Source organism: Somniosus microcephalus, chromosome 26, assembly GCF_052327205.1.
Source record: "Somniosus microcephalus isolate GS21.2 chromosome 26, FLI_Smic_1.0, whole genome shotgun sequence".
Taxonomy (NCBI): domain Eukaryota; kingdom Metazoa; phylum Chordata; class Chondrichthyes; order Squaliformes; family Somniosidae; genus Somniosus; species Somniosus microcephalus.
Genome location: NC_141012.1, coordinates 8110451 through 8130370, shown reverse-complemented (window position 1 = coordinate 8130370; position 19920 = coordinate 8110451). Strand labels below are relative to the sequence as shown.

The window sequence follows — 19920 nt, the reverse complement described above, 5'->3', positions numbered from 1 at the left end:
TCCCACATCACAGTGAGATACACTCCCATATCACAGTGAGATACAATCTCAAATCTCAGTGAGATACAATCCCATATCAGTGATATGCACTCCCACATCACAGGAAGATACACTCCCACATCACAGTGAGATACAGTCCCAAATCACAGCCAAATCACAGTGAGATACAGTCCCAAATCACAGTGAGGTACAGTCCCACATCACAGTGAGATACATTCCCACATCACAGTGAGATACAATCCTACATCACAGTGAGATACAGTCCCACATCACAGTGAGATACAATCCCAAATCACAGTGAGATACAATCCCACATCACAGTGAGCTACAGTCCCACATGACAGTGAGATAAATCCCACATCACAGCGAGATACATTCCCACATCTCATTGAGATACACTCCCACATCACAGTGAGATACAGTCCCACATCACAGTGAGATACAATCCCACATCACAGTGAGTTACAATCCCACATCACAGTGAGATACAGTCCCACATCACAGTGAGATACAGTCCCACATCACAGTGAGATACACTCCCACATCAAGTGAGATACACTCCTACATCACAGTGAGATAAATCCCACATCACAGTGAGATACACTCCCACATCACAGTGAGATACAATCCCACATCACAGTGAGTTACAATCCCACATCACAGTGAGATACACTCCCACATCACAGTGAGATACACTCTCACATCACAGTGAGATACAGTCCCACATCACAGTGAGATACACTCACATCACAGTGAAATACAGTCCCACATCACAGTGAGATACAATCCCACATCACAGTGAGATACAATCCCAAATCACAGTGAAATACAATCCCACATCAGTGAGATACAATCCCACATCAGTGAGATACACTCTCACATCACAGTGAGATACAGTCCCACATCACAGTGAGATACAATCCCACATCAGTGAGATACACTCCCACATCACAGTGAGATACACTCTCACATCACAGTGAGATACAATCCCACATCACAGTGAGATACAGTCCCACATCACAGTGAGATACAGTCCCAGATCACAGTGAGATACAATCCCACATCACAGTGAGATACAGTCCCACATCACAGTGAGATACAATCCCACATCACAGTGAGATACACTCCCACATCACAGTGAGATGCAGTCCCAGATCACAGTGAGATACAATCCCACATCACAGTGAGATACAGTCCCACATCACAGTGAGATACAATCCCACATCACAGTGAGATACACTCCCACATCACAGTGAGATACAATCCCAAATCACAGTAAGATACAGTCCCACATCACAGTGAGATACACTCCCACATCAAGTGAGATACACTCCCACATCACAGTGAGATACAGGCCCACATCACAGTGAGATACAATCCCACATCAGTGAGATACAATCTCACATCAGTGAGATACACTCCCACATCACAGTGAGATACACTCTCACATCACAGTGAGATACAATCCCACATCACAGTGAGATACACTCCCACGTCACAGTGAGATACAGTCCCACATCACAGTGAGATACAGTCCCAGATCACAGTGAGATACAATCCCACATCACAGTGAGATACAGTCCCACATCACAGTGAGATACAATCCCAAATCACAGTGAGATACAGTCCCACATCACAGTGAGATACAGTCCCAGATCACAGTGAGATACAATCCCACATCACAGTGAGATACAGTCCCACATCACAGTGAGATACACTCCCACATCACAGTGAGATACACTCCCACATCACAGTGAGATACAATCCCAAATCACAGTGAGATACAGTCCCACATCACAGTGAGATACACTCCCACATCAAGTGAGATACACTCCCACATCACAGTGAGATACAGGCCCACATCACAGTGAAATACAGTCCCACATCACAGTGAGGTACAGTCCCACATCACAGTGAGTTACAATCCCACTTCACAGTGAGATACAATCCCACATCACAGTGAGATACACTCTCACATCACAGTGAGATACAATCCCACATCACAGTGAGATACAGTCCCAGGTCACAGTGAGATACAATCCCACATCACAGTGAGACACAGTCCCAAATCACAGTGAGTTACAGTCCCACATCACAGTGAGATACAATCCCACATCCCAGTGAGATACACTCTCACATCACAGTGAGATACAATCCCACATCACAGTGAGATACAGTCCCACATCACAGTGAGATACAGTCCCAGGTCACAGTGAGATACACTTCCACATCACAGTGAGATACACTCCCACATCACAGTGAGATATACTCCCACATCACAGTGAGATACAATCCCACATCACAGTGAGATACAGTCCCACATCACAGTGAGGTACAGTCCCAGATCACAGTGAGATAGAATCCCACATCACAGTGAGATACACTCCCACAGCACAGTGAGATACAATCCCACATCACAGTGAGATACAATCCCACATCATAGTGAGTTACAATCCCACATCACAGTGAGATGCAATCCCACATCACAGTGAGATACAATCCCACATCACAGTGAGATACAGTCCCACATCACAGTGAGATACAATCCCACATCACAGTGAGATACACTCCCACATCCCAGTGAGATACACTCACACATCACAGTGAGATACAGTCCCACATCACAGTGAGATACAGTCACACATCACAGCGAGATACACTCCCACATCACAGTGAGATGCACTCCCACATCACAGTGAGATACACTCCCACATCACAGTGAGATACAGTCACACATCACAGTGAGATACACTCCCACATCACAGTGAGATACAGTCCCACATCACAGTGAGATACAGTCCCAGGTCACAGTGAGATACACTTCCACATCACAGTGAGATACACTCCCACATCACAGTGAGATATACTCCCACATCACAGTGAGATACAATCCCACATCACAGTGAGATACAGTCCCACATCACAGTGAGGTACAGTCCCAGATCACAGTGAGATAGAATCCCACATCACAGTGCGATACATTCCCAGATCACAGTGAGATACAGTCCCACATCACAGTGAGATACAATCCCACATCACAGTGAGATACAATCCCACATCACAGTGAGATACAGTCCCAAATCACAGTGAGTTACAGTCCTACATCACAGTGAGATACACTCTCACATCACAGTGAGATACACTCCCACAGCACAGTGAGATACAATCCCACATCACAGTGAGATACACTCTCACATCACAGTGAGATACACTCCCACATCACAGTGAGATACAGTCCCACATCACAGTGAGGTACACTCCCACATCAAGTGAGATACAGTCCCACATCACAGTGAGATACAATCCCACATCATAGTGAGTTACAATCCCACATCACAGTGAGATGCAATCCCACATCACAGTGAGATACAATCCCACATCACAGTGAGATAGTCCCACATCACAGTGAGATACAATCCCACATCACAGTGAGATACACTCCCACATCCCAGTGAGATACACTCACACATCACAGTGAGATGCAGTCCCACATCACAGTGAGATACAGTCCCAGATCACAGTGAGATACAGTCCCACATCACAGTGAGATACAGTCACACATCACAGCGAGATACACTCCCACATCACAGTGAGATGCACTCCCACATCACAGTGAGATACACTCCCACATCACAGTGAGATACAGTCACACATCACAGTGAGATACACTCCCACATCACAGTGAGATACAGTCCCACATCACAGTGAGATACATTCCCACATCACAGTGAGATATAATCCCACATCACAGTGAGATACGGTCCCACATCACAGTGAGGTGCACTCCCAGATCACAGTGAGATACAGTCCCACATCACAGTGAGATACAGTCACACATCACAGTGAGATGCAGTCCCACATCACAGTGAGATACAGTCCCACATCACAGTGAGATACAGTCACACATTCACTCACTCTGTGAGTGCTTGTGGATCAAAATGAGAAGAGCCTTGTGCATATTAACCGGCACTGAATTTCAGGCTGGATTTGTGTCAATGCTATATTCACAGAATCACAGAATCACAGAAACCCCACAGTGCAGATAGAGGCCATTTCGGCCCATCGAGCCTGCACCGACACATATCCCACCCGATCCCCGTAACCCCACATATTTTAATCCCCCTAACACTAAGGGTCAATTTATCATAGCCAATCAACCTAACCCGCACATCTTTGGACTGTGGGAGGAAACCGGAGCACCCGGAGAAAACCCACACAAACACGGGGAGAATGTGCAAACTCCACACAGACAGTCGCCCGAGGCCGGATTCGAACCCGGGTCCCTGGCGCTGTGAGGCAACAGTGCTAACCACTATGCCACCGTGCTTGAGCTGGGGTGATCCTGATTTTTGCATTTTCAGGCTATTGGGTTCGTGTGCTATCGGGCTAATGCACTATAGTGCTAATATACTTTCATATTGGTGTGCCATTAGGCCGGTGCACTATTGGCCAAGTTTTCAAATGCAAATACCCGGAGAAACTATTGGAAGTAATCAGATTTTTAAAATATAAAGACAAAGTAAATCGGGACCTCGTCAGCTTATTGTGAAGCAACCGATGTCGTGGAACCACAGCCAATCAATACAGCCAGAGAGCTGCTAATAGATGCAGTGAGATTCAATTCAATTCAATTCAATGTTATTTGTCATATATGCAGCAGACGTGTGTACTGCACAATGAAATGTTGATTTTTACGAGTCCTCCCAACATTGGAATAAATATGGATAGCTGGAAAGCTCTGGGGAGAGTGAGTTGACGTGCTTGTTTAAAATGTATTAATGCATTCTAAAAGACTGCAACAGTTGCATTTCTATATCATATATTTATACTCGGAATTCAACAACATCATTGCTTATATAAGCCGTCCTACATTCTGAATGGGGGTTGCAATGGATTGTGGCGGCTGTGATGGGGAGGGGTTGGTTGGTCCCCCCAGGACTGTGACTGGGGGTCCTGGGCAAGGCACTCCTGCAACTCCTGGTCCATAAGGAAACTTCAAATAACGATTTGAAACTTGGCTCCCTGTGCCTCCGCTGGGCGCACGGCAGGTTTGAGCCGATGATGAGCCTCTGCCTGATATTGCAGTCAGAATCCGGACCTCCCCGCCCCCCCCCCCCCCCTACTCCCAGTTTTCAGCATATTCTGCGGCGTCTTCCTGGAACTAGAAAGATGAGACCCCGGGGAACTGTTTATTTTATCCAGCTTTCTATTTTAACATGCCATTGAGATGAGGGAGATATTTAGGACTGCAATCTGATACTATTAAATTCACAGTGATACAGGACAAAGGGTCAAAGTTCCCAGCCAATACTGAAACCTTATTGATCTCTGTAATAATGTTTAAAAAACACCAGAATTACAGCCGGCTCCCTCTGAATTAATTTCTTTTTTTATGATCTTACTCAGCGAGTCAGAAAAAGTTCAGCAAATTTTAGAACTTTTATAATCAATTGAAATAAAGTTGAAATCTCGCCCCCTCCTCCCTTTAAAATGTGGAAATTAACATATGACCCGGGCTTCTGTACATTTCCAAAGTTATTTACTGTGAGGTTTATATTTATGTATAAAATCGCCAGCTCTTGAGGCTTGTTGTTTGGTTCGCTCCCTCTGGGCTATGACGAAAGCAGTTCTGTGACTGCAATGCAGAATTACAGGGACAGGATTCCAGGAGGTTGCTCACTCCCCAGTGCCAGCTCCAGCTCAGTCTTACGCAGTGTGTGCGGGAGACTGAGAGGCAGGGGGCAGCAGCCAGGGCAAGAAAGGAAGGCGAGAGAGAAGAAGGACGTTCAAAAAAACCCAAAAAAGTATCTCGGGGCTGCAAGAGAGACAGACAGCCTCTCTCTGCCTCCCCCCTTTCCCCTCTGTGATCACTCACCGTCCCAGCACCGTGTGCTCGCTGGAGATCTGCTGCTCATCATCCCCTGGACCTTGTTGTTGTTGCTGGGAAGCGGGAGCTGGAGCTGGAGCTGGAGCTGAGCTGGTCCTCCCTCCTCTCTCTCCCTTCCTCTCTGGAGGTAATAGGCGCGGGTTCCTTTATACCGGTCACCTCCGCCCCTCGAAAAAAATCCCAGTGATCTCGACTGCAGGTATTGATCAAGCTGTTCCAGAATGACCGCTGGGGTAGCGCCCTTGGACTTGGATGCAGTCGAATCCGCGAAAATCTCCCCGAGTAGAGTTTTAGTGGCGATTCTAATCGGTAAGACAGTAAAAACCCAAATATGCTCATGAATTGCATTGAGTATGAACCAGAGGTAACTTTTTAAATGATTCTATTTACCAATTTTGATGGGGGGGGGGGTTCATACTTTTGAGTTTCTTACTTTCTCATAGAGCATATTTTACATAAATCTTAATGCTTAATAAGATTGTTTTTTCTTATTTCATTCTTTATTAGAAATTTGACTTGTCGGTTTTCCCAATTTCTAACCAATTTTTTTGTTGGATTTGTGTTTTCAGTTCTTTCCTGATTAAGAAAAAACGGACTAGATTGATTCATTTAAATGATGCCGGGTATTTTTTTGTAACTTTTCCTGAACTAATATTCAGATGGTGCAGTTATAATAGGGACTGTATTCCAGGATTGGTCGGTGTTTTGTGCTTTTACTGGAGTTTGCTTGAGTTCCCATCAGAGTGTCAGAACCCGTCCTGCACCACTTCCAAAAATAAACCCAGATTAGCATTTTCAAGTGCCCCTGAATGCAGCAGGCTGGTGAGAGACTGGTCCCATCTCCCGATCCTACCCCTGTGCTGATCAGTGAGCGACGGGGCAAATCCCAATCTGAATTTGATCCTTTTTTTGACGTTAGAATTTTGAATGGAGATTTCAAGAGAAAAGTAGGAATGGGAGTTTAAAACAAAACTGATCCAGAATCGAGGCTGGGATTGAGATTGAAGAAAAGCATGATCGCCAGGTCTGAGATTGAGGTCAGGATTGAGATTGGGATTTGACAATGGCGTAAGTGTTGAAGAACTTTACAACGTCGGGCTGATCCTATTGGGTCGAAATTCAGATAAGTGGGAAATCCCAATCTTTCATTCGGAAGCTCATATCTTTGCCAGTTTATGTCTATTGTCCATGCACCCAGTGCCATCTTAAACATGGCACACCCCTTGCTTCCCTGTCACCTTGGCAGGAAGGATGCAAAATATTAATTCGTAAGGTTCATATTTAATAACTAAAATAGATTTCCCTTGAGTATGATTGCTCTGTCTTCTATCAGAGTCTATAGTGCCACCTGGAGGGATGACTTTCTCTGGTGCCCAGATTCCCAATGGTCTAGCAGGGTCTCTGTCCATTACACCCGTTTCTTTGGTGGTCTCATGGTTGTCTGTGACTGATCTGTGGTGATGTACGGATGATCTTTTCAGACATCCAAGTCTTGAAAGTCTAAATGGGGGTTCAACCTGTGTCCTGAGGGTTGTAGGTGGTCCTGAATCCTGGCCATCCAGTTCTTGAGGCTCAGACAACTCAGCCCAATTTGTGTTTATATTGCTTATTTGTTGATTTTAAAATTCTCATCCTTGTTTTCAAATCCTACCATGGCCTCGCCCCCTCCCTATCTCTGTAACCTCCTCCAGCCCTACAACCCTCCGAGATCTCTGCGCTCCTCCAATTCTGGCCTCTTGCCCATCCCCGATTTTCATCGCTGCACCATTGGCGGCCGTGCCTTCAGCTGCCGAGGCCTTAAGCTCTGGAATTCCCTCCCTAAACCTCTCTGACTCTTGACCCTCCTTAAAACCTACCTCTTGTCCTAATATCTCTTTATTTTGCTCGGTGTCAAATTTTGCCAGATAATGCACCTGTGAAGCACCCTGGGACGTTTTACTATGTTAAAGGCGCTATATAAATGCAAGTTGTTGTCTATCCTGCTTGAATTTTGTGGGCCTAGAGATTTGGAAAGGGCTGATGCTTCAGCGGTGGTTAAATCCTAAATCAGAACACCGAGATCTGTTAGTCTCAACAACTTGCAATATATGATAATTAAGAAGAACAGGGATTTAAACTTGATACGTGGCCCCTGAGATTCAATGGTAGAGGCCTAGAGACAAAATGTTTGTTCAACATTGTCCTACAGTGTATGCGGCAACTGATGCCCGTCATCCTGGGGGCAGAGGCCGTGATCCTACAATGTTTAATTTCCGCGAGTCTACATAAATACATCCAGTGATATCAGTAGACTATTTAGCAATTTTAACTTTCAAAAGGGAATTGGATCAATAATTGCAGGGCTATGGGGGCAGAGCAGGCGAGTGGGACTACAATACAATACAATACAAATCGCTTTATTGGCATGATAAGGTACATCTTATGTTGCCAAAGCATCAAAATACATTTATGGTTGAACACATAAACGCGGTTCCATTCATACAGTGTATAAACAGGTATATCCCTGAGTTTATAAATATACATTCGCCTTGTTTATATATACTCTTGTCTTAGTTTACTGGTTGTCCCTCTGTTCATGGCAAGCTGTAACATAGTGTGCCGCCAGTGTTACACAGCTTCTCTCCTCCCCCAGTAGGAATGGGAGTTTTTGGTTGTCAGTCAGATTTCTGAATTCAGGGCATATTTGTGAGAATTTTTGGTAGAAATTCTCTCTGATGCCCTGATATTTTCCACAGGCTGTGAGGAAGTGCATCTCTGTCTCCACCACTCCCTGACTGCAGTGAGAGCATATCCTGTCCTCTCTTGGCAGCCTGGTCTGCCTGTGTCTGCCTTTTTCGATTGCTAGGCTATGTTCGCTAAGTCTGTACCTTGTCAAGGTTCTTCTCAGTTTGCTATCCTTTACCATGGTCAGGTAATCAGCTATGTTGTATTGTCTGTTTAGGGCCAAGTAGCAATTGAGTTTGCTTTGGGTTTTTGTTGTTTCTGCCCAATATGACAGATATTTTTCCTTTTGCTTAGCGACGATTGTGTTGGGTCGAATTCTTTGTGTTACCCTGTCACTGTCCTGGGACTGGTTATTGTTAGTATTGTTAGTAGTTACTTTATTGAGTCTAATTGGAGAGCTCTTTCAAAGAGCAGGAACGACTGAATGGCCTCCTTATGTGTTGTATGATTCTGTGACGTGGGGGAGGGATGTAACAGCTGAGCCCAATGTTCATGCATATGTATTTTTTCAGCGGAAGTCACTGGATAGTGATCAGGAGCAGAAACCCTGGTCTACCTTTTGCCCCGGCCTAGTCCAGAGACACTGAGGCTGATTGTAACACATAAGAACATAGGAATTAGGAGCAGGAGTCAGCCATACGGCCCCTCGAGCCTGCTCCGCCATTCAATAAGATCAAGGCTGATCTTCGACCTCAACTCCACTTTCCCGCCCGATCCCCATATAGAGTCATAGATAGTCATAGAGTTATACAGCACAGAAAGAGGCCATTCGGCCCATCGTGTCCGCGCCGGCCATCAAGCCCTGTCTATTCTAATCCCATTTTCCAGCACTTGGTCCGTAGCCTTGTATGCTATGGCGTTTCAAGTGCTCATCTAAATGCTTCTTGAATGTTGTGAGAGTTCCTGCCTCTACCACCCTTTCAGGCAGTGAGTTCCAGATTCCAACCACCCTCTGGGTGAAAAAGCTTTTCCTCAAATCCCCTCTAAACCTCCTGCCCCTTACCTTGAAACTATTGAAAATATCCATTGATTCCCCTCAAGTCCAAAAATCTCTCGATCTCAGCCTTGAATATACTCAAAGACTCAGCATCCACAGCCCTCTGGGGCAGAGAATTCCAAAGATTCACCACCCTCTGAGTGAAGGAATTCCTCCTCAGCTCAGTCCTAAATGGCCGACCACTTATCTTGAGACTCTGCCCCCTAATTCTAGACTCTCCAGCCAGGGGAAACAATCTCTCGGCATCTACCCTGTCAATCCCCCTCAGAATCTTATACTGCAATTGAGATCAACTCACAGCATAGAGCAGGCAGGCAATACACCTAGCACTTTGGGGGGTCTGTTTGGCTTAATCTCACCTCAAACCGGTACACCTACCCCGTGAGCCTGACCTTGACAATGTCCCTTTAAGAGTGTTTCATAGAAATCTAAGCAGGCAGATGTGGGTCTCTGTAAGGAGCATGTGACTGGAGACGAGAGAAAGGGAGTGAGGCGATGCAGAGACAGTGCAGGCTTAGGATGCCAGGTAGAAAGAAAAGGCGCATTCCTGACTGGGAACGGAAGCAGACGGCAGGAGGGGGTGTTTCAGCTGAGATTCACTGTAATTTGGTTTATCAGTGGTTGGGGTTGGTGCAGTTACGGGAGGGAGACTCGTACAGTCTGCGCTTCCTAAACAGCTGCAAAGGGAAAAACCTTAACTATCAGCGCAGATATGGCTGGATCTCATCCAGCTCCGACCTGAACCTAGATTGACGGGATAGATTCATTCCACTGCAGCTTGGACTGAGGAAGCTGTAGGGGAGGAAATGCTGACCATGGATTGTCATAGACCACACTTGAATAACAGTGCTGTTACATTATTGAAAGAAAGATAGACAGAACCTGCATTCTTATAGCATCTTTCACGACTGCAGGGCACCTCAAAGCGCTTTACAGCCAATGAAGTACTTTTGAAGTGCAGTCACTGTTGTAATGTAGGAAACGTGGCAGCCAATTTGCGCACAGCAAGCTCCCACAAACAGCAATGTGATAATGACCAGATCATCTGTTTTTTAATGATTTTGATTGAGGGAAAAATATTGGCCGGGACTCCGGGGAGAACTCCTCTGCTCTTCTTCAAAATAGTGCCATGGGATCTCTTGCGTCCACCTGAGAGAGCAGACGGGACCTCGGTTTAACGTCTCACCTGAAAGATGGCACCTCAGAGAGTGCAGCGCTCCCTCAGTACTGCCCCTCCGACAGTGCGGTGCTCCCTCAGTACTGCCCCTCCGACAGTGCGGTGCTCCCTCAGTACTGCCCCTCCGACAGTGCGGCACTCCCTCAGTACTGCCCCTCCGACAGTGCGGTGCTCCCTCAGTACTGCCCCTCCGACAGTGAGCTTTCCCTCAGTACTGCCCCTCCGACAGTGCAGCGCTCCCTCAGTACTGCCCCTCCGACAGTGCGGCGCTCCCTCAGTACTGCCCCTCCGACAGTGCGGCGCCCCCTCAGTACTGCCCCTCCGACAGTGCAGCGCTCCCTCAGTACCGCCCCTCAGACAGTGCGGCGCTCCCTCAGTACTACCTCTGCAAGAGTGTGGTGCTCCCTCAGTACCGCCCCTCCGACAGTGCGGCGCTCCCTCAGTACTGCCCCTCCGACAGTGCAGCGCTGCCTCAGTACCATCCCTCCGACAGTGCACCGCTCCCTCGGTACCCGCCCCTCCAACAGTGCAGCGCTCCCTCAGTACTGCCCCTGAAAGAGTGCGGCACTCCCTCAGTACTGCCACTCCGACAGCGCGGCACTCCCTCAGTACTGCCCCTCCGACAGTGCGGCGCTCCCTCAGTACTGACCCTCCGGCAGTGCGGCACTCCCTCAGAACTGCCCCTCCGACAGCGCGGCGCTCCCTCAGTACTGCCCCTCCGACAGTGCGGCGCTCCCTCAGTACTGACCCTCTGGCAGTGCGGCACTCCCTCAGCACTGCCCCTCCGACAGTGCGGCGTCCCCTCAGTACTGATCCTCCGACAGTGCGGCGCTCCATCAGTACTGCCCCTCCGACAGTGCAGTGCTCCCTCAATACTGCCCCTCTGACAGTGCGCCGCCCCCTCAGTACTGACCCTCTGACAGTGCGGCACTCACTCAGTACTGTCCCTGCAAGAGTGCGTGCTCTCTCAGTACTGCCCCTCCGGCTGTGCGGCGCTCCCTCAGTACTGCCCCTCCGACAGTGTGGCGCTCCCTCAGTACCGCCCCTCCGACAGTGTGGCGCTCCCTCAGTACCGCCCCTCCGACAGTGCAGCGCTCCCTCAGTACTGCACTGGGGGTGTCAGCCTAGATTGTTGTGCTCCAATCTCTGGAGTCTGATTCAGAGGCAAGTTGTGAAACTATTGGTAATTTGTGGGCTGGCAGCAGAAAAATGACCATGAGACCTGCCAACTGGTTCAAGGAGATCCTTCAGGGAAAGGAACTGGCCACCCGACCCAGTCTGGACTACACGTGACTCCAGTCCCACACTACATGGTTGACTCTTACTGACCTCAGAGCACCTGGGGTGGGCAATCAATGCGGCCTTGCCGTGTCACCCACATTCCAAGAACAAATAAGATAAAATCAGCCCAACAGAGCTTAGTTATTGAATGTTAGAAATCAGAGCATGATTTAAACAGACTGGTGATATTTAAATTGGCATTATGCAATTGACACAGCAACAATGGACAGGCTTTTTTAAAATTCGTTTATGGGATATCGCTGGCACAGCCAGCATTTATTGTCCATTCCTAATTGCCCTTGAGAAGGTGGTGGTGAACTGCCTTCTTGAACCACTGCAGTCCGTGTGGTGAAGGTACTCCCACAGTGCTGTTAAGTAGGAAGTTCCAGGATTTTGACCCAGCGACGATGAAAGATCGGCGATATACTTCTAAGTCAGGATGGTGTGTGACTTGGAGGGGAACTTGGAGGTGGTGGTGTTCCCATGCGCCTGCTGCCCTTGTCCTTCTAGGTGGAAGAGGTCGTGGGTTTGGGAGGTGCTGCCGAAGAAGCCTTGGCGAGTTGCTGCAGTGCATCTTGTAGATGGTACACACTGCAGCCACGGTGGAGGGAATGAATGTTTAAGGTGGTGTATGGGGTGCCAATCAAGCGGGTTGCTTTGTCCTGGATGGTGTTGAGCTTCTTGAGTGTTGTTGGAGCTGCACTCATCCAGGCAAGTGGAGAGTATTCCATCACACTTCTGACTTGTGCCTTGTAGATGATGGAAAGTCTTTGGGGAGTCAGGAGGTGAGACACTCGCCGCAGAATACCTAGCCTCTGACCTGCTCTTGTTGCCACAGTATTTATGTGGCTGGTCCAGTTAAGTTTCTGGTCAATGGTGACCCCCCAGGATGTTGATGGTGGGGGATTCGGCGATGGTAATTGAATGTCAAGGGGCAGTGGTTAAACTCTCGCATGTTGGAGATAGTCATTGCCTGGCACATGGGTGGAGAGAATGTTACCTGCCACTCATCAGCCCAAGCCTGACTTGTTGCATGCGGGCATGGATTGCTTCATTATCTGAGGAGTTGTGAATGGCACTGAACACTGTGCAGTCATCAGCGAACATCCCAATTTCTGACCTTACGTTGGAGGGAAAGTCATTGATGAAGCAGCTGAAGATGGTTGGACCTAGGACACTGCCCTGAGGAACTCCTGCAGCGATGTCCTGGGGCTGTGATGATTGACCTTCAACCACCACAACCATCTTCCTTTGTGCTAGGTATGACTCCAGCCAGTGGAGCGTTTTCCCCCCCGATTCCCATTGACTCCAGTTTTACTAGGGCTCCTTGTTGCCACACTCGGTCAAATGCTGCCTTGATGTCATGGGCAGTCACTCTCACCTCACCTTATCCTACACAAGAGGAGCGAGTGTTCAGTGATTATTACTGATGGTGATTTAATGGCAGATGCAGCTGATCTGTGATTGTACTGTCACCAAGAAGCAGGAAGGTTTATCGTCCCCTACCCCTCCCCTCACCTCCCTACCCCTCCCCTCACCTCCCTCCCCCTCCCCTCGCCTCCCTATCCCTCCCCTCGCCTCCCTTCCCCTTCCCTCGCCTCCCTACCCCTCCCCTCCCTACCCCTCCCCTCACCTTCCTACCCATCCCCTCGCTCCCTACCCCTCCCCTCGTCTCCCTACCCCTCCCCTCACCTCCCTACCCCTCCCCTCACTCCCCCTCCCCTCGCCTCCCTATCCCTCCCCTCGCCTCCCTTCCCCTTCCCTCGCCTCCCTACCCCTCCCCTCCCTACCCCTCCCCTCACCTTCCTACCCATCCCCTCGCTCCCTACCCCTCCCCTCACCTCCCTACCCCTCCCCTCACCTCCCTCCCCCTCCCCTCGCCTCCCTATCCCTCCCCTCGCCTCCCTTCCCCTTCCCTCGCCTCCCTACCCCTCCCCTCCCTACCCCTCCCCTCACCTTCCTACCCATCCCCTCGCCCCCTACCCCTCCCCTCGCCTCCCTACCCCTCCCCTCACCTCCCTACCCCTCCCCTCACCTCCCTACCCCTCCCCTCACCTCCCTACCCACCCCCTCACCTCCCTACCCCTCCCCTCGCCTCCCTACCCCTCACTTCCAAAAAATCTGTTTTGTGTCTAAGGTGATCATTACTTTACTGAAGAAACAGCAGTTTTGCCCTGTTGCACTGTGAGTACATCTTACCCTGCAGGGTAATTCATAATTTCCCACTGTTACACAGCGCGTAATCCTTGCCACGCTGAATAATAAGAAGCTTTTTTCTGTTAATACAATGAATAATCCCTGCCCTGCTGAGTAATCTGGAACTGCACACTGCTTATATAGTGAGTAATCCTTACCCTGCTGAATAATCTGGAACTACATATTGGGCCAGAAATTCGGGTCCCCACGGGTGAGTACGCGCGGGGTACTCACCCGTAGGCCCAATGAAAGTGCCGGTTTCGTGCATGCACTGCGCATGCGCTGGAAACCGGAACTTCCGTTCCCTTAAAGGAAGGGGTTCACAGGTCGAACGCGTGCGCCAGAGAGGCAGCGCGTACGCCTGGAACTTCCGTTTTTTTTGCAGGTTTCTCCGGGAGGGTAAGTCTCCAGGAGCTACACTTTTAAAAAGCAGTCGCAAGGCCTGCTTTTAACAAGGTAAGTGGTGAATTAAGTAAAATTAAAACATTTTTTCCACAGGTTTATTATTTTTAAATACTTTAAAGAAAGGTAAGTTTATTTTTAGCCCTGTTAGAAACTGTAATTAATTTTTTCAAAAATTTAAATTATTGTTTAAAGTAGTTATTTTATGTAATTTATACTTATTTTAAAAATGTGATAAAAAAAAATGTATTTGAAGTTTTAGTGATGTTTTGGGGCTGAATTGTATTCATAGATTTGACAGCTCTTCCTGTCAAATCTATGAATAGAGATTCCCTGCTACCATTGACTCCCCATGGCCCACGTGATCCCAGGGGACGCTTCGAACTAACTGCGCCCCTGGGATACGCAAGCACTGCGCGCTGCCAGTTGGAGCAGGCCCAGGATTGGAATCCCACGCGGGCCCACAGCACAACGGCCGGCGCGCTAGGTAAGTGCAGATCGGGGGCTTGCACCTGCGGGAAGCCTCCGACCCGAATTTCTGGGCCATTGTTTACAGAGTGAGTAATCCTTACCCTGCTGAATAAACTGGGATTTCTGACTCAGCTGTGGGCGGGGAGTCTTGTCCATCAACCGCGCATTGCAGGAAATTTATTTCAATGGACAGAAAGTGCTGGGAAACCGCCTCCTGCTTACAGCCTCAAACTTTCAACTTTGCCCCACATGCCTTGTAGCTTTTACATCACTTATGATCACCCATATTTTCTTTGATCTTGTCAGCCGTGGCTCGGTGGGCAGCACCCTCGTTTCTGGGTCAGAAGGTTGTGAGGTTCCAGTCCCACTCCAGAGACTTGAGCACAAAATCCAGGCCGACACTCCCAGTGCAGTACTGAGGGAGTGCTGCACTGTCGGAGGTGCCGTCTTTTGGATGAGACGTTAAACCGAGGCCCCGTCTGCTCTCTCAGGTGGACGTAAAAGATCCCATGGAAGTATTTCGAAGAAGAACAGGGGAGTTCTCCCCGGTGTCCTGGGGCCAATATTTATCCCTCAACCAACATCATTAAAAAAAATTATCTGGTCATTATCATGTCGTTGTTTGTGGGAGCTTGCTGTGCACAAATTGGCTGCTGTGTTTCCTACATTACAACAGTGACCAAATTTCATATAGTATTTAATCGGCTGTAAAGCGCTTTGAGACGTCGTGAAAGGCGCTATATAAATGCAGGTTTTTCTTTCTATTACAATATAAAAAACGTCTTAAATATATAGAAATGGACACGGCCCTCCCTCTTAGTGGAAATGGTGCATTTGGCAGGACAGTGATAAATTAACATGAGAAATGTGGGGTTTTTGCTCTGTCTGCAGTTGCCACCAGTGTGTCTGCAGTGAATTCATTTATCGGTACTGACAGGAATCTATAAACATGAATAAAGATGAGACAGCTCTATATAAACCACCCACAGGCATCCTCATGGATCAGGGACTGACTACTGACAGTTCCATTCATAGGAAGGAACAGAGGGACAGGAGGAGGCCATTCAGCCCCTTGAGCCTGTTCCACCCTTCAAGGAGATCATAGCTGATCTGTATTGTAACTCCATCTACCTGGCTTGGTTCCGGAACCCTTAATGCCTTCGTCTAACCAAAATCTATCAATCTCAGTTTTGAAATTTTCAATTGACCCCCCGCCCCACCCCCCAGCCTCAACAGCTTTTTGGGGGAGAGAGTTCCAGATTTCCAGCACCCTTTTGTCACTGGTCTCCTGTCTAACACTAGGGCAAACAGACCCGAATAAAATCAGTGTGGGTTTCCGCTCCTGATTGGTGTTCAGAGACCTCCTGCTCGTACAAAGTGCACATGTGTGGGTCTCGGGGAAGGACGGGGATTGAGCTCGGTTGGATGCACTCGTGGCGAATGCCCCCAATATTGGGCTTGCACATAAAGAATGATCCCTTTAATTCACTTTAATTCTCCCGCTCCACTCCTATTCTGATCTCTCCGTCCTCGGCCTCTTGCACTGTCCCAACAAAGCTCAACGTAAGCTCGAGGAACAGCACCTCATCTTTCGATTAGGCACTTTACAGCCTTCTGGACTTAACATCGAGTTCAACAATTTCAGACTATAAATTGGCCCCTGTATTTCTTTATTTTCTTCTCTTGTTTCCTCACATGGTAGCTGTTAATGTTGCTGCCATCATCGTCCACACATCATCCAGAGCCATCCTTTGTTTCTTAACTTGTCCCATTACCTCTCCTTTTGCCTTGCACCATCATCCCTTTTGTCAGTCAGTCTCTCCTGCCTTCCATCCTATCACAGACCTTCGCTTTGTTCTTTCCTTCCCCTCCTCCCTGCCCCTGCTTAAAAATCTCTCCTCCCTAACCTTTTCCAGTTCTGACGAAGGGTTCGACCCGAAACGTTGACTCTGTTTCTCTCTCCTCGATGCTGCTGAGTGTTTCCAGCACTTTCTGTTGCTATTAAAGAATGGTCATGTTGAGTGAGTCACCAGAGCTCCTGGCAGTTGTGGATCTGAACCTTAGCAAGAGTGTGAGCCCCCTTCAAGGAGCAGAGGGGGGCGGGGTGGGGGATGTGGGAACGGAGAGAGAAATCAGAACTGTTAACAAAAGATCGCAATATTTGATTTTAACTTGACTGTCTTTCTTGGCAGGTTTTGTTCTATTTCATGCTAATCTAGGGATTGAAGTTAACATTGGAAAATTGCCAACAATCCAGGTACTGAATGGCACCGATGTCCTGCTCCCCTGTACTTTCACCAGTTGCATGGACTACAAAAACTCTGAGTTCTGGTGGAAGTTCCAGAAAAACAAAACGGAAGAAGCAGAGAGAGTGAGCATTGCAATTCCCTCCGCCGTGCAATTCCCCCCCCCACCCTCGAATTTTTGGCGGGTATTTCTGGGAGGCGGTGCTCTCAGCAATGGCCCGCAGTGAGAGCTGTAACACCAAGGGGGCCCCAGTCCTTGACCCAGCCTTCACATCACGCGTCTCACCATTGCAAGGCTGCCCTTTAGAATCCTTCACCTCCCCCCTCCGCTCCCCCTCTCCTCATCCTTGAAATCAAGACCGTCTACTCTAACTCATTCTGGTGAACTCCTTACTTTCTTCAGTATTCCCCTTGCTTAAATCCAAAGCATTTTTTTTATTCGTTCATGGGATGTGGGCGTCGCTGGCAAGGCCGGCATTTATTGCCCATCCCTAATTACCCCTGAGAAGCCGCCTTCTTGAACCACTGCAGTCCGTGTGGATTATAGTTTGTCGTAGAGGTTTTTGCTGCAATTGAGTGGCTCGCGAGGCCATTTCAGAGGTCAGTTAAGAGTCAACCATATGGCTGTGGGTTTGGAGTCACGTATAGGCCAGACCAGGTAAGGACGGCAGATTTCCTTCCCTAAGGGACATTAGTGAACCAGATGGGTTTTTAAGACAATCCGGTAGTTTCATGGTCACCATTACTGATATTCCAGATTTATTTAATTAACTGAATTTAAATTCCCCAGCTGCCATGGTGGGATTTGAACTCGCGTCTCATGAATCATTAGCCCAGGCCTCTGGATCACTAGTCCCGTCGTGTGCCCTGACCTATAATCCTGCGCCTTTTACCTGGTTCCTCAATAAGGTAAACAAACTGTGGAAAGCGCAGGTTCCAATTTGGGAGATGATTAGAAATGGGACTGAATGGGGTGGATGGGGCGGGGTGAAATTCGTCTCTCGGGCTGTAGCTCTTAGCCCATTTTATACTCCGCCCAACTCTGTATTCCATTGGTCGCTCTGTACAGACTAATTGTACCTCATGCACTTTCAGCTGAAACAAACATTAATATTACAGTAATATATCTACTCAAGCACAGGAACACAGGAACAGGAGGAGGCCACTTAGCCCCTCGAGCCTGTTCCGTCACTCAATGAGATCATGGCTGATCTGTGACCTAACTCCACATACCCGCCTTTGCCCCATATCCCTTAATACCTTTGGTTAACAAAAATCTATCAATCTCAGATTTAAAATTAACAATTGATCTAACATCAATTGCCGTTTGCGGAAGAGAGTTCCAAACTTCTACCACCCTTTGTGTTCCCTAACCACTCCGAAAGGCCTGGCTCTAATTCAGGAATAGATTAAGAATAGCTTTATTAATGGCTTATTAACTCTACTAAGATAAAAATTTAACACACAACTATAAACTCAATAAATGTTGAACATTTTCCTTCTTTCTGCATATTTTTAACATTTAACTCTATTTTTAAATCAAATCTATCTCTTCCAACATATTTTTTTGTCTAAAAAATCACTTTGAAACACTACCCTTGCCATTTAGTCCTTCCTTGCTGCCCGTGCCTTTTGATGGATGTCGGGTGTGGACAGACTCATGCTGGCCTTAGCAGTCGAATAGCCTCCTGAGCATCACGGGGTGAGATGACCATTCATCACGAGTAAGTCAAAACAGCGAGAGCAGTTGAGCAGAGATGGAGAGAGGACTAGCAGGATTCCGTCTTTCGGATGAGATGTTAAACCGAGGGCCCGTCTGCTCTCTCAGGTGGACGTAAAAGATCCCACGGCCACTATTTCGAAGAAGAGTAGGGGAGTTAGAATGGGCCGGATATTCCGATCCCTACGGGTGTGCACGCACTGTGTACCCACCTGTAGTGACATCGGAAATGCCGGTTTCAGGCATGCACTGCGCATGCGCTGGAAACCGGCATTTCCAATCTGTCAAGAAAGCTCTTGACAGATCCTCCGGCTGCCCGGGAGAAGGGCCTCTGCGGGCAGAGAGTTCTGCTTTTTGGAGACCCTCCGCCCGCAGAAAACACTTACAATTCTTACACCTGGTAAAAGCAGGCGTAAGGCCTGCTTTTACCAGGATAAGAGTAGAAAAAAGTTTTTTTTAACTTTTTTTTCACTGATTTATCATTTAAAAACACTTTAAAAAAGGTAAGTTTATTTTTATCCCCGTAAAATACTTTAATCATTTTTTTCAAAAAATTAAGTTTTGTAATTTATTGTAATTTCAAGTCATTTTAAAAATGTGATTTTTTTTTTTAAATTTATTTAAAGTTTTACTATGTTTTTGGGGTGATCTCCATTCATATATTTGACAGGTCTTCCTGTCAAATGTATAAAGGGAGATTCCCTTCTGTGTCTGGCTCCCCATGGCCCACATGATCCCAGGGACGCTGCGAACTACCTGCGCCTCTGGGATACGTGGGCCCTGCGCACTTGGAGTTTGGTGAGGCCCAGGATCGGAACT

General features: G+C 47.8%; 1 protein-coding gene and 1 long non-coding RNA gene across 2 annotated transcripts in view; one reads left to right on the top strand and one right to left on the bottom strand.

Annotated features, from left to right (window-relative positions):
- The window catches only part of LOC147100259 (uncharacterized), a 207005-nt gene extending 201044 nt beyond the window's left edge, over positions 1-5961 (bottom strand). The window contains exon 1 of the long non-coding RNA XR_015073698.1: positions 5876-5961. This is a non-coding gene — a long non-coding RNA (uncharacterized LOC147100259). The remainder of the gene's footprint in view (positions 1-5875) is intronic.
- Positions 5962-6108: 147 nt separating this feature from the next.
- LOC147100258 (sodium channel regulatory subunit beta-4-like) overlaps positions 6109-19920 on the top strand; it is a 28966-nt gene continuing 15154 nt past the window's right edge. Inside the window, exons 1-2 of the mRNA XM_085967772.1 lie at positions 6109-6196; positions 17328-17506. Coding sequence (XP_085823898.1) covers positions 6109-6196; positions 17328-17506 — 267 coding nt within the window. The remainder of the gene's footprint in view (positions 6197-17327; positions 17507-19920) is intronic.